The 13,101-nt window shown below is 53.1% G+C and overlaps 1 protein-coding gene across 4 annotated transcripts in view; it reads right to left on the reverse strand.

Moving 5' to 3' along the window:
* ABTB3 (ankyrin repeat and BTB domain containing 3) overlaps window positions 1–13,101 on the reverse strand; it is a 364,832-nt gene that overhangs the window by 17,317 nt on the left and 334,414 nt on the right. For 3 of the 4 annotated variants that reach the window (XM_058673531.1, XM_058673530.1, XM_004589571.2), the window contains 6 exons: window positions 11,746–11,835; window positions 9,759–9,860; window positions 7,856–7,949; window positions 7,592–7,727; window positions 6,775–6,995; window positions 5,122–5,300 (listed from right to left, as the gene is read on the reverse strand). In XM_058673531.1, coding sequence (XP_058529514.1) covers window positions 5,122–5,300; window positions 6,775–6,995; window positions 7,592–7,727; window positions 7,856–7,949; window positions 9,759–9,860; window positions 11,746–11,835 — 822 coding nt within the window. The remainder of the gene's footprint in view (window positions 1–5,121; window positions 5,301–6,774; window positions 6,996–7,591; window positions 7,728–7,855; window positions 7,950–9,758; window positions 9,861–11,745; window positions 11,836–13,101) is intronic. The other variant, XM_058673529.1, reaches the window with a different exon arrangement.

Below are 13,101 nucleotides of genomic sequence, written 5' to 3' on the forward strand. Positions count from 1 at the left end.
ACACAGAAGTCAGACACACACAGCACATCCTTCCATGTTCCGAAAGCTCAGCCATCAGAGTGTGACTGTGGTTCATCCTCTCCAAAACTCCAGTTTAAATCTCATGCCTGAAGTAACGGTGTCGAGTGGAGCTGGCACCTTTCCAAGGTGACTGCATCCTTTGGAAGGATCTGGAGGGACTGGGTCAGTCACATTAAGCAAATGTGCGTTTAATACACCAGGCCCCGCTCTGTCTCCTGTCTCCTGCACACCTCTGCTTGTCCTCCTGCTCGCTGCCATGAGCTGAAGCCGCATGGGTCCTCATTGGTGCCAGGCCCTAGGAATGCCTGGCCTCCAGGGCCATGATCCAAAATGAACTTCTTTTTTTTTATACATTGCCAAGTCTTGAATGTTCTGTTGTAGCAGCAGAAAAAAAAATAGGCTAAGACATAAGGGCAGCTAAAAACCCTGGACATTCCACATGACAGAAATAGAGACTGAAAGGTGGAGAGGAGAAGGCAGATCACCCAGAGGGGCTTGGGGTAGGAGGGGCAACCCAGCAGGCTTGAAGCTGAGGCCTGCCAGTGAAAGTCTCGGTGAAAGCTTGCTCTCTTTAGCCAAAGGGCCAGTAAAGGGGCATGGTGTGCATGGAGACCCCAGGGGAGTTCGAACTTCTTTCTAGCCCAGCCGTGATGAGCCAACCCTCCCAACCTCTGGCTGGAGAATGAGAAGCTGTTCACCGCCCAGGGGAATGAGATACCCCATCACTGAGTCAGAGGAGACCATCTAGGGAAGGCATACGGTTCCCATTCAGGTTGACAGAGGCTCATTGGAACCTGACAACCACCTTCCCCTGGCAGCATCAAGGTGGCAGCCACTCCGCACCTGTCAGAGCAGTGACAAAGGTGAAAAATGAAAGCAAAACTCTAAGGAGCATCTGAGGTCTTGAGAAATACCCAGATAAGCCTGGGAGATTTTAAAGTGATTGAATGAAGACAATCAATCAGTGTCAGGCCCAGAATGAAAGTGGATAAAAAGACGAATGATGGGGCAAGAGGAAGGATTTGGTAGCCACATCTCTGTCCAACAAAAGACTATTGACTGGAACATAAAACTTTCTAAGCTCATCAGTAACAAAGCACATAGAACACGGGCCAAAGATAGGAGGAGGCATTTCACCCAAGAGAATGCAGGGATGGTGAACCAGCACAGGCAAATGTATGTGGTCAGCACCATAGTCACTGGGGAACATAAAAGCCATAATGAGACATCAGTACAGACCAACAGAGTTGCTGAAGCGATGACAGTCAACAGCAAGGATGCTGGAAACCGGTGGGAATGTATAATGGCCTAGCTATTTTATTGCAAAGGCAGAGACAGAAAGAAAGATCTTTCATCCACTGGCTCACTGTCCTTGGCAGGTTCTTTATAGTTTAAACATGCAAGCCTTGTACAGCCTGGTCATTAGATACCTGTATATTTATTCCAGAAAAATGAAGACTTCCTCTGATACAAAAATCCATGTACAAAATGCTGCTGACAGCTTTGTCTGTAATAGCCACCATCTAGAAACAATGCAGACATCCCTCCATGCTGAGTGCTCCAACTGTGGTGTCTCTCACTCAGCAATGGAAAGGGGCTGCCATGGAAATGTGCCACGACCCTAGTGGTACAGAGAACCATGCTGAGTGCACAACATCCAAACTGTAAATGTTACCCACCACACATCCCATCTCACTCAAGTTCTGGAATAGATAAAACAAGAGAAAGGAAGAAAGACATGGGTGAAAGAGGGGCAGGAAGGAAGTGGGTGTGGCTACCAAAGGGTGACAGTGATGGCAGGCTCCTGCACGTGGACCGTGTCAGCAATGTCTTGGTGGCTATTACCTGGCCATCACTTTGCCAAGATTCAGTCACTGGGGCAACCGAGACGCCCTGGTAAGGGGATACACAGACATCTTTCTGCATTATTTCTTATATCTGCATTCATCTACCATTGTCTCGGAACATAAACACTCAAAATGCAATCAAACCTAAGAAAACACTAAGAGACCACAGATTTCCAGGAGGTGGCCTGTTCATTACCTGTGGAGGAAACTCTATATGTTCCACATCCTGTGCAATCTGGGCTTTGCCTCCTACATTTTCCTTTGCCCACCTGCTCACTTCTTGCTGTCCCAACATGTGGAGTACATTCCTGCTAAGGGTCTTAGTGCTACTGTGCCTTCCCCTGGGACAACCTTGGCCCCACAGCTCTGCTTGGGTGGAACCTGCTTCTCGCACCCTTCTCTGGGAGACCTTCCAGATCATTCTGAGTTAGATCCACTGGTCCCACACACGGGGATGATGGCAGTGTTCAGTTTTATTTTTAACTAGCACTGGTTGTGCTCTGACTTCTGCTTTGCTTTTTACTTCCCTGTTGACCATCAGTTAAGCCCCAGAAGGGTAAAGGACAGAATTGTCCCATCCCCACCACGCGCTGGGAACACCATGGGAGTGTCCTGACCATTTCTTGAATGAATAAAAGCCCAGAGGAGTTGCATGTGGGGAAAATGGGCCAGGAGATACGGAATTCCTCTGAAGTCAGCATTTAGAAGTGGGAGGGAGAAAGCATGGGGCAGCCCGATTGAGAATGGTGCAAATGTGTGCACCGTCAGGATGGGAGAGGCACGTGTGTGGGAGACTAGGGGGTAGCCATCATGTGACTCATCTACGGGAATTTCACTCTGATCCAATAATCTGATCAAATCAGGTGTTTGTAGGCGAAAGTGGAGGGTGAAGGAACTGACCAATGCGTAAGGCTTCACCTCTCCCTCCCCCTTCCCACTCCACTTAGGACACTGAGGATGAAACGTTGCAGCACTTTCTCAATTCCCTACATTGTTCTTCTGGCCAGTGTTCCGCCTGCAGGAATATCCCAGGTGTTTAGGAAATCTTGCCTTGCAGGTCAGCAGACGTGATGTGCAATACCACAGTTCACCAGTAGGGGCGCAGGTATGGAACCCCAAGGAAAGCCCAACTCCCCACACTCCCTCCTTACTCCTGGCTGGGTGCCATCCTTCTCGGGGAATGTGACTTTGGGACAAGATGCTGCCAGTGCCCTGTCCTGTCTTCAGTGACTAGTTTAGCTGCCAGGGATCAGGCTTTGGCTCACGTCTCCTGACAAAGTCTGCTCCTTCCTGCTGGCAGAGCTGCTGGGTGACCTCCCTTCCCACCACGGACCTACTCTAATCTTTTCATGTCAGACTCTGGAGCATAGCCCAGGGTCTCTCCAGCCCTGCGACCCCATCAAGCACCTGCTTCCTGGGAGGACCTCAAGGCTCTGCACACCAGGTAACATTCAGGTGGCTGTATGTTCCCTTCTGGACTGTTTAAATTGCCCAGAGTGAAGCATGGCGCTTGTGGGCGGACCTGGGCACCTGCAGGTTGTTCTGGAATGCATTGTGTTGCAGAAAATCTGGTCTGATGTTAGAACAAGTGACTGCCAATGATGAGAACATCATTACCCAGCCATAAATCAAAGACAGCCTGTGTGCTCCGAACCGTAGCGCCTTATCCTGGTGAGCTCAGGTCCTGAGAAGTGTTTCCTGTCTAATGAGCTGTTGCGTTCAAACAAGCCGTAGCTCCGGGCTAAACGAAGTGCCACCGGTGCTAACGGTTATGTGGGGAGCTGGCTTCTGGAAGCCACGTCATGGGGCTGCCCGTCAGGTGCCATTTCTTGACCTGGGTGCTAATAACAGAATGTCCACCTTGTGAGAATTCATTAGGTGCTACAGTTACAACATGGAGACTTTTCTGTATATATGTTATGCTTCCAAGTAAAGCTGGTCTTAAGAATTCATCAAGTAAGTTTTCTTAACACACAGGATGCCTCAGTAAATTCTAGCATTTACTACTACAGCTCAAACTAAAGTTAATAATATTCCAGGTACTAGCTGAAGTCCTGGCTACTCTGCTTTTGATTCAGAACCCTGCTAATGTGCCTGGGGAAGCAGCAGAAGGTGGGTCCCTGCACCCAAGGGTGCTGGAGGGACATGTGGCCATCTGGGAACTGACCACTGGATGGAATACACACATGTTCTCTCTCCTCCAGTTACTCTGCCTTCAAATGAATATATTTTAAAAAGTAGAGCAAAAAAGCTCACAAAATGACAGAAAAGGGGGTCCTGAAAACAGATGTAGCCTTGTTTCCCATTCAGATTGATTTTTAGGTAACTTCCATGGAAGCCTTTTTATTCATTTATCTATGTTTAAGGTGGGTGGGGGCAAGGCGGCTCCTGAAACATTTCCAGCAGGTTCTGCTCTGGGTGGCCTTGCTGGGCTCATTGTCTACTCCCCTTGATGGCCTCAGCAGGCCTTGGCATCAAGTACAAATCCAGCCAGCAGAGGGCTAGAAAGGCTGGGTCCAGGAGGGGCGCTAATGAGAGCACCTGGTGGGACTCACTGTTAGACCCAGACCAAGGGCATCCGGAGAAGACGTCTTGCTCCAGCCCAACCCACCCAGGGAACCACACGGCCCTCTAGGTCACAGGCCCTAGGGAAGGGCACGCCCCAGAGTTCCATGAAACCTGTGCTGGGGCAGAGAGGCCAGCTGGTGGGTTCAGTCCCGGTTCTGCCACGTACTGGCTATGTGACACAGACACTTGTAAAGCCGTCAGAGGCCATGGGGCCCTGGACTTCTACTCAGCACCGCTCTAGCAGCTTACTACAGTTCTCATCTCCATTTTCAGATGGGCAAACGGAGACAAGAGAGAGTGAAGTACCTTGCTGAGGGCCTGATGGCCAGTCAGGGGCAGAGCCAGGAAGTGAACCCTCTAATGTGTGGCTCGGCAGTGCCCTGTTCTCATGCTCTGTGTCATCGTGGCCCATGTGCTCTGCTATGCGATGGCTGGTGGCCCAACCTCCTCAGAATCCATGTGCCCTAGTGCTTTGGGACACACGTGTTCCACAAAGCTGCAGCCCCACAAATGATTTCATAGCGAACCACAGCCAGCTAGGGTGTGTCCACTGCCTGGGGTGACAAACACAGGAAACCCAACCAGAGGATGGGTCTGACCATTCAGATCTGAGAGTCCCAGCTCACTCCCACTGACTGTAACCATTGCCAAGGTCATGGTCACAAGGGCCTGCACCTCCTCATACCTTGCTGGCTTTCAAGATCTCGAACATCAGGGGCAGGCCCTGGGTGATGAGCTCCTCCGTGTACTCTTCCTCCTGGATGGTCTTGAACTCCTTCAGCAAGCACTGGATGAGGGGCCTGCGGTGCTGTTGAAAGGCGATGCGCAGGGACTCCAGCCATGTGTGCAGAGTCCACGGGACACCTGCGGTGGGCGGGCAGAGCCAGGGAACGGGGCAGGGCAGGGCAGGGCGGGGTGGGGAAGGTGGGGAAACAACCACAGGAGGCAGGGTGTTTTTATCTGGAAGTTGGCTTCTCCCTAGAACCTCGGCCAACGACGAGGCCCAGGGACGGACACTCCGTAATCCCAGCCAAAGGAGGTTCTCTTCCCCGCAGAGACTCACAGATGTTGCAACTGAAGCTCAGGACTCGATTCCTTTAACTGTAGGGTGGTCCCTGATGCTCACAGCACACACACACATATCACCGTGTAACCCTGGGTTAGTACACTACTGTGCATGCCCTATCTTGACTTTAAGGCAGTGAGAAACTCAGGGAAGGGAGAGAACCCTAATGAATGACCAGGTGATAGACACCCAAGTGAGTGCTGGGCAGACCCACCAGTGGTCGTCATGGAAACTGATGGTGGAGGAAGAAGACTCAGTGATAGTGTGGCTGCTCACCTGAGCAGAGTGCCCTGTGCACCTGCAGTCACAGCCACCAGGTCCCCTTCCTTCCTTCAGTGCAAGCCTTTCCAGTGGCTGAATGCTGGGCTGGCTTTTCCCTGCTCATGGAGAGGCACAGGATGGGGAGAGCGTAGGCATGGGACACTTTTGTGTCTGCCAAGGGCCATGTAGATATGAATGACATAATTTGCAGGTCATACATAAACAGTTCACTTAAAATTCAGCCTGCTGTAGATTCACCAACTTTTGTGTCCCACCTGCAGTTGCCTTGGCAGGACCAGATCCACTGATTTTGTGGCCCTTGGATGGCCCAGGGGGGCTGAATATCCCCTACCCCTGGTTCTAACAGGTAAGTACGGTCAGTTTCTGAGCTGCCCTGTCGTAGGAAACGGGGCTCTCAAGGCAATGGCAGAAAGCTCACACACATGACACGGCCAGTGCCCAGGGACGGTCCTCCTTGGCCTGCCTGCCTCCACCGGGCCCTGGCTTGCTGCATCCTGCCACTCCTGTGCTGGGACTAAAGCTGCCTGACTGGTGAAGGCGGGCAAGCCTTGTGGTGCAGACACGCTCCTAGGAACGCTGCCGCTAACTCTCCCTGGTGTCCATGGCCTTGCCCCAGATGCCCCACGTCAGCAGCGACTCCTCGAGCACTGGGAGCCACCTGGGATGATTGTTAAACATAGAGATTTCCAGCCTTCCTCCATCCAGGCCCTCAAGAGCAGAGCCTCTGGGTGTAGGGCCTGGCAGTCTGTTTTCAGACAAGTTCTCCAGGTGATTTCAACTCCTGACCCAGGGTGTAGAGTTTGGGGATCTGAGGCTGGGACTGTGGGGGGCAAGCAGGATGTTGCTGTCTGTGGGGACGGAAGTGTTCCAAGCAGCTAAGGAGAAGGTCCCTGTGTGTGTGTGTGTGTGTGTGTGTGTGTGTGTGTGCGCGTGCGTGGCTGGCAGCCGGGCAGCAGTGCCGTGCCCAGCGCTGCAGGGTGCCCGACTGACCTATGCTCCTGATGTCAATTGTGACATCCACGTAGCCATGCTCAGCGCTGTGGTACATGGCCTCCCGCAGGGCCCTCAGTTTGGCCTTGCTGTTGCGGCTGGCGCACAGCGGGGGCGGGGCTGTCTCCGCCAGGTCAGTCCCCTCGGCCAGAATCTCCTCCAGGGACAGGATGTCACTCTTCTCCTTTTCTGGCTGAGCGAGCAGTTTGCGGAACACATTCCTGTCAATCATAAACCCAGAGAGGAAGACACTCAGAGAGGAAAGTGGCTGTGCTGGGGTGGGGGTGGGGAGCGAGGTGGGACGGGGAGCTGGGGGGACAAGGGGACCATGGTTGGTGGTTCCAGAGGTCTGAGCAGGGTGCAACATTTGGGGGAAGGAGGAGATGGTGGGGTCTGACCAGCAGTGTTTCCTCAAGGGCATTTCGGAGCTAAGGGATATGGAGAAGGTTCTAGAACTCTGCAATGTCTTTGCAGTGGCTTGGGGCTATGTGTGATACAATCTGATGGGGTAAGTCCTGTAGGAGGCTGAGCAGTGAGGGGCTTGGTTATTCTTCAGGTGGATCCTGCACACTTTGAGATAGCTGACATAACATCCTCTGACCGGCACGGACCGAAAGTCAGGTCCCCTCTGGTTGGGAATGGACAAGGCAAGCTGGCAAGCCGGCCTGGGCAGCTGGCTTTCCACCACTTGGGGCTGGCTCTCGGTCACTGTGCCTCTGGGCCCCACATCCAGAGATGCAATGGGTCTGGGCTAGGCCTGGGAATCTGCATTTTTAACAAGCACCGCTCAGGGCCTTTTTAGCCCACCCTAGCCTACCTGTGTCCATGGGCTGCAGCCTGGCTGAAAGAGTTCATATCCCCCTGGGGGGTTGTCGAAATTCCATTCCTGTACATGGTTCCTATCAGGGGGTCTGCGCCACGCTCCAACAGCAAACTAACCAGCTCAAAATTTCCTGCAAGCCCAGAGAAGGGGGAAGCGGGTGGTTTGTACAGGACAATAAAACAGAAACAGAAACACAAGCACACACAAGGACCGAAGGTGTGGAGCCCCTCGGCTTGGATGGGGACCAGCAAACCTTACCTACGGCGGCTGCCAGCTGGAGTGGTGTTTCTGAGTAGTTCTCCTCGCCAATCTCCACCGAACCTTCCACCTTGGCCCCTGCATCCAGGAGGAGCTGCGGACGAAGAGTGGCTGTTTGTGTAAAGGACACGCACCACAAGGAGGCATCGCGAGGGACGTTGGAAATCAGCCAGGTGCTATGCTCCTTCCCTCCCTCTGGACAAACAGTGACCATGTGGACAGGGCTGGAGGATGACCTCAGAGCCTGTGGCATCTTCTAGAAACCCCAGGCTACTCAGAGAGTGGTCCATGCACAGTAGCATCAGCAGCAGCTGGGAGCTTGTTGGGAACACTGCCACTGAGGTCCCACCCTGACCCACTGCCGGGGTGTCTGCCCTGCCAGGGCACTTCTGTGTATAAAGTTTGTGGAAGCACTGAGCTAAAGTTCTTGTAAAGTCCTTGCAGCAGAATGCTGGAGTGCTTCTGGGATTAGTTACATGAAGCCTCAGGGGCAGTAGGGTGGTCTCTGCAGTCACAACCTTGCAAGAGTTTTGAAAAACTTTGGGGTCCCTTTCTCCACTTCTAGAACACCCTGGATACTTCTGAGGCCAGTTTAGCAGATGCTAAATTTTCTGTCTGGTAAGATCAGTTAGTGACATTAGAGCTGTTCCAGGATTCCCTTCTGGATGTAGCCTAAGATATCTGAGCTTCTTAAAGGGGGCAGAGATACTGTCTACATGGAATCTCACGGTAAAGGTGCTGGCAGCCCTTCCGATGTGAAAGAGGAGAAAATCCCACCATGTTCATGGCCCTTCTAGGGCTTCCTGAGGGCAGAGGCAGGCCAGAGCTGCCAACCTGCTGACCAGCAGCAGGGAGGGGCCTGACTCCTGGACGGCTCTGATCACATACCCTTCCTGATGTGAAGGCTGGGATGCCACTGTCTGCTAAGGGATGGCAGCTGGGCCCACCAGATCACCATGCCACTCCTCTTCCTTAGAGTCCTCTCCTAGGAGGAGACTAGGCCCACTAGCTGCCAGGCAGAAGCCAGCTTTCAAGGTGGCACATGCCATGCTCGGCCTCCTGATACATGACTTTGGATCTGTCCTAAGAATTCCTGCACAATTCCAACAGTGCCCGGCTGCCCCTGTGACACTATTCCCTGCTTTGCATCAGAATTCCAAGATGCGCACCATGTGCACGGAGCTGGGCTGCCCCTGGCCCCAAAGCCTGGCCCTTGCTCTTGGGTCAGGTGTGGTCACCAGCCCGGATGCTGAGCTCTCTTTTCCAAGGCGGATAAATGCTAAGTTTAATACCTCAAACATCCTAGGCAGCTACTTAGTAACTCTACAACAGCCAGAAGAAGAGCAAGCAACACGACTGCACACCTGGAGACCTCGGATGAAGCCCTGACTCCTCACCTGCGGCTGTCTCAGAGGACACATGCCAAGGCCCTGCTCTAGACCCTCCTGGATCTCACATTCCAGACGCGGGATCCAGGCAGGTGCTTTTGTGAAACCCATCCTTGGTGGACTGAAAGCTTCTTCCATTGGTTGGAAACCACTAGAGTCTGTGCAGACAACTAGGGGTCACACTAAGGGGACGTCCTAAGCTACTGACCCCTGTCCTAAGCTATTGACAACCCAAATAAACAAATCCACAAGGTAACAGCTGGGGCCTTACCCTAGAGTTACCAAGAAGAACGGAGCAGGCCTACCACTCTGTGTGGGTTCATGATCATTTCATATTGCTTAAAGCTGGGCCATACAGGTCATTAATATAGTACATGATTGTTGCCGTGCACTGTTGAATTGCCATTAACCAATATGAATCTCTCGGGGAATACGCATGCTGGGAGAGATAGAGACTTGTGTTACGGAAGAGGTCAAATCAGAGGTCAGATGTGGAGAGTGAAATACGTTAATACCTGAACTACAGGAATATGTCCATGCAACACAGCAAAAGTCAGAGCCGTCCAATGGCGGGTCTCGGGGTGGACGGATGGATATTTATGAGAAGTACTGACCACCTATAAACAAATTGAAGTTATTTTCAAAATGTGATCTTCACAACACTCAGGCTAGCAATGCTGACCTATCTGTGGCTGGCCATGCAGGCTGAAGACGCTCAATCCTGGCAGGTGCGCCGGCAGATAGTGGTGGCGAAATAGAATTCTCGCCTGGGGGAGCTCTTGACACCTCTCACCAGAACTGATCATCCATCCTTCAGAGAATGGCCAGCGGTGAAGGGAACACCACATTTTTGCCCACCGAAGTGGTGAGCAGATGGCTCGGTGCCCTTGTGTCCTTGTGTGTCCTTCTACTTCTTCCCTAAATGGAAATGGATGGATGACTTCCGACCACCTTGCAGGTGCCTGGGAGAAGCCAACCTGGCAGTCCCAGGGAGCAAGCTCCCCTGCCTCTATGCCTCCATCCTGTCTCCGCTTAAGCGGGGAAGGGTAGTGGCCCCGAGTGCCCCAGGATGGCAGGGAGCCCAAGAGGTCACCGTCAGTCCAGCCACACTTTTAAAGGAGCTTCTCAGTGGCTCAGTGGCCCAGTGGGCCAGGCCAGGGGCATCTGCTTTGAATTCACGGCACGGAAGACCACGGCTCCTCATGGCCCTGCTAACAGCTCCCCTCCCCAGGGCTATGCACACAGTTTTCCCTGGACAACTTGGCAAGTGAGCAGCCTGAGAATGTTTTTTTTTCAGGGATGGGACCTTAAGACAGCCCTGGTGAGAGGGAGGAAAGGAAGGAAGGAAGGAAGGAAGGAAGCAAGGAAGGAAGGAAGGAAGGAAGGAGAGAGAGAGAGAAAGAGAGAGAAAGAGGCAGGAAAATAGAAGGTTGGGGACTTGCAAGAGCAGTGCCCATACGGCTCTCCTCCCACAAACACCCCATAGCCAGAAGCTGCTTCCTTCAGAGTGGTTCCCTGTCCAGCTGCCAGAGAACCCCAGCAGAACCCAGAGCTAGAGGCTGGGGTGTCTCAGGGGGAAGGGGGGATTCCCAAATGTTTCGGACTTGTTAGATCCACAGAGGTTCTGCATTCAAAAGCATCACCTGCGTTCTGGCATTCGCGAGCATTCGCGTTCTGGCACCCACTCAGACGCAGGCACAGCTGCCGGCTTGCAACTCTGAACTAGAAAACATTCCCAGGCATGCTGAGCTGGGAGGGACAGTGGGGCCTTCAGAAAGCCAAAAATGTGGTAAAAACAAAACAAAAAGAACAAAATGGAGGCCTCACCTCTTGTGAGCCTCGACAGTGACTGGCAAGGTATCTCTGACTTAGGCCAGGCACCTCCTAGACCTTCCAGGGCTGCCATATGAGATGGGTGCGACTCTTGTCCCACCTTACAACTGGCAACAAAAAGGGTCAGCCACTTGCTTAGGTGCAGATCTCAACCCCAAGTGCGGCAGCTTCTCTAGCCCCTGTGGGATGGGGTATGGGAACCTGTCCTCTTGCACCACACCGCCTCCAGGAAGCTCTGAGGTTTGCTCGAAGGTGAGTCAGGGCAGCCAATGAGTCAGACAGGATGTCGTAGGGTGAGGGACCCCAGAGCTTGGGGACTTGGGACAGTGCCCCCCTTTTGCCCCCATCCCCAGCTCTGCAGGAGGCAGTAGGAAAAAGCTGATGGCCTGGGACTTCTTGTGCCAGGCTGAAGAAGGGGTGGATTGTCAGAGGCACCAGGGCTTGGGACTGCTGAACCATGGGCAGTCAGGGCTCCCTGCAGCTGTGTTGGTTATCTGCAAGTGAAGCCAGCATGCAGGCGGCTCCTGGGAGGAGGGCGGACAACCTGCGTCAGGGGGTCTTGGTGGGTGCAAGGCAGGACTGAGGAATGACCTGGGTGGATGTGTTAAGAAGAAGCCCTCCACCCCCCAGTTCCTGGCGCGGGGCAGCCCTGAAGCCTGTGGCGCTCACCTCCACATTCAGGTCAGCTCCGGCATCCAGCAGCATCTGGACCATCGCCTCATCCCCACGCACGCAGGCGTACATCAGGGGGGTCATGCCCTGTGGTGAGGTCGACATCAGAGAAGGGAGAAGGTCTGTGAGGCAGCTGTGGTCAGGGAGGGCATCGCTCATGGGCACAGCTGTGTGGCAGCTGTGGTCAGGAAGGGCACCGCTCACGGGCACAGCCGTGGGGGGGCAGGGCGGGGGGTTTGCTCAGAGACCTAGGAGTGCAACCATCCGTGGTTTGGAAATCCAGACAAGGGTTGAGAGTGAATGGAGCCTCCCCCTGCCCACTCAGCAGCTTTCCTGGCGTGAGTCAGAGGGCTTGCCTTCAGAGTGTTGGCTAAAGCAATGGGCTGACCCCCACTGAGGGCCCTTGGGACCCTCTGGGAGTCCATAGCACCAGACCTGAGCTCTCCAACTGGTGAAGTGTTGTCTCCTTGATGCTGTTCTCTCTCCCGGCGTGACACCCACCCTCTTGGCCCTAGGCAAGCTTCCGGTCAGTGTCAGGGAGAAGCTGGACACCTCCAAGCAGGTGGCATTCCCCCTCCCCAACTGCTCTCCACCTTAACATTAACCCACACGAGGCAAAAGAATGGACATCAGGAATATTGGGTGTGCCCTCAACCCCTGCTTGTCACACGCAGCACACAGCCAGTGCAAGGAAAAGGCAGAGCTCTCTGCAAACAGCGTCGTGGCCAAGGTGTTTATTTGGGAAAACACAGGCTTTAGAAGCTTTATCTCATTTTGTCCACCCAAGTCATTGTTGGTTTGATTAGAGACGGAGTTACCAATGTAAAAGGCAATGAACTTGTCTCTGGGTCCAGACATCAAAGCAACTGAGGAAATGACACGGGGAAAAGAAAAACCCATAGTGCTCAGGATATAACATTGAAACGCTGGAAACAGAATTCAAAGGTAAATGATACATGAAGGTATTTGTCTCATTGTAACAGAGGACTTCGTGCCTCATACAGAAAGAGCTTTTCTAAATACGGAAGAACAGGAAAGCTCCAATGAACAACAGGCAGAAGATGGAACATTAGCAGTGCATATGCGCATAGCCGGAGGTGTGTGCCAGCGACCCGTTCCTGGGAAAGTGACTGAGGACTGAGAACCCTAAGAGAGGCAAAGTGGAGGGGTCGCTCTTTCCATGGCTGAGAGCCAGAAGACTGAAGGAAGCCTTGTGTGAGCACCTTCAGCCTTGCATGTGTAACCAGTGCATTGAGAAACAACCAAAACACCCAAGAATTGGGGTATGGCGAAGGACTAAGCAATAGGGCCAGTTTGGTGTGGCCATGGAAAGTGGCTTTTCAGAAAGAATGC

This window comes from Ochotona princeps, chromosome 15 (assembly GCF_030435755.1).
Source record: "Ochotona princeps isolate mOchPri1 chromosome 15, mOchPri1.hap1, whole genome shotgun sequence".
Classification (NCBI taxonomy): Eukaryota; Metazoa; Chordata; class Mammalia; order Lagomorpha; family Ochotonidae; genus Ochotona; species Ochotona princeps.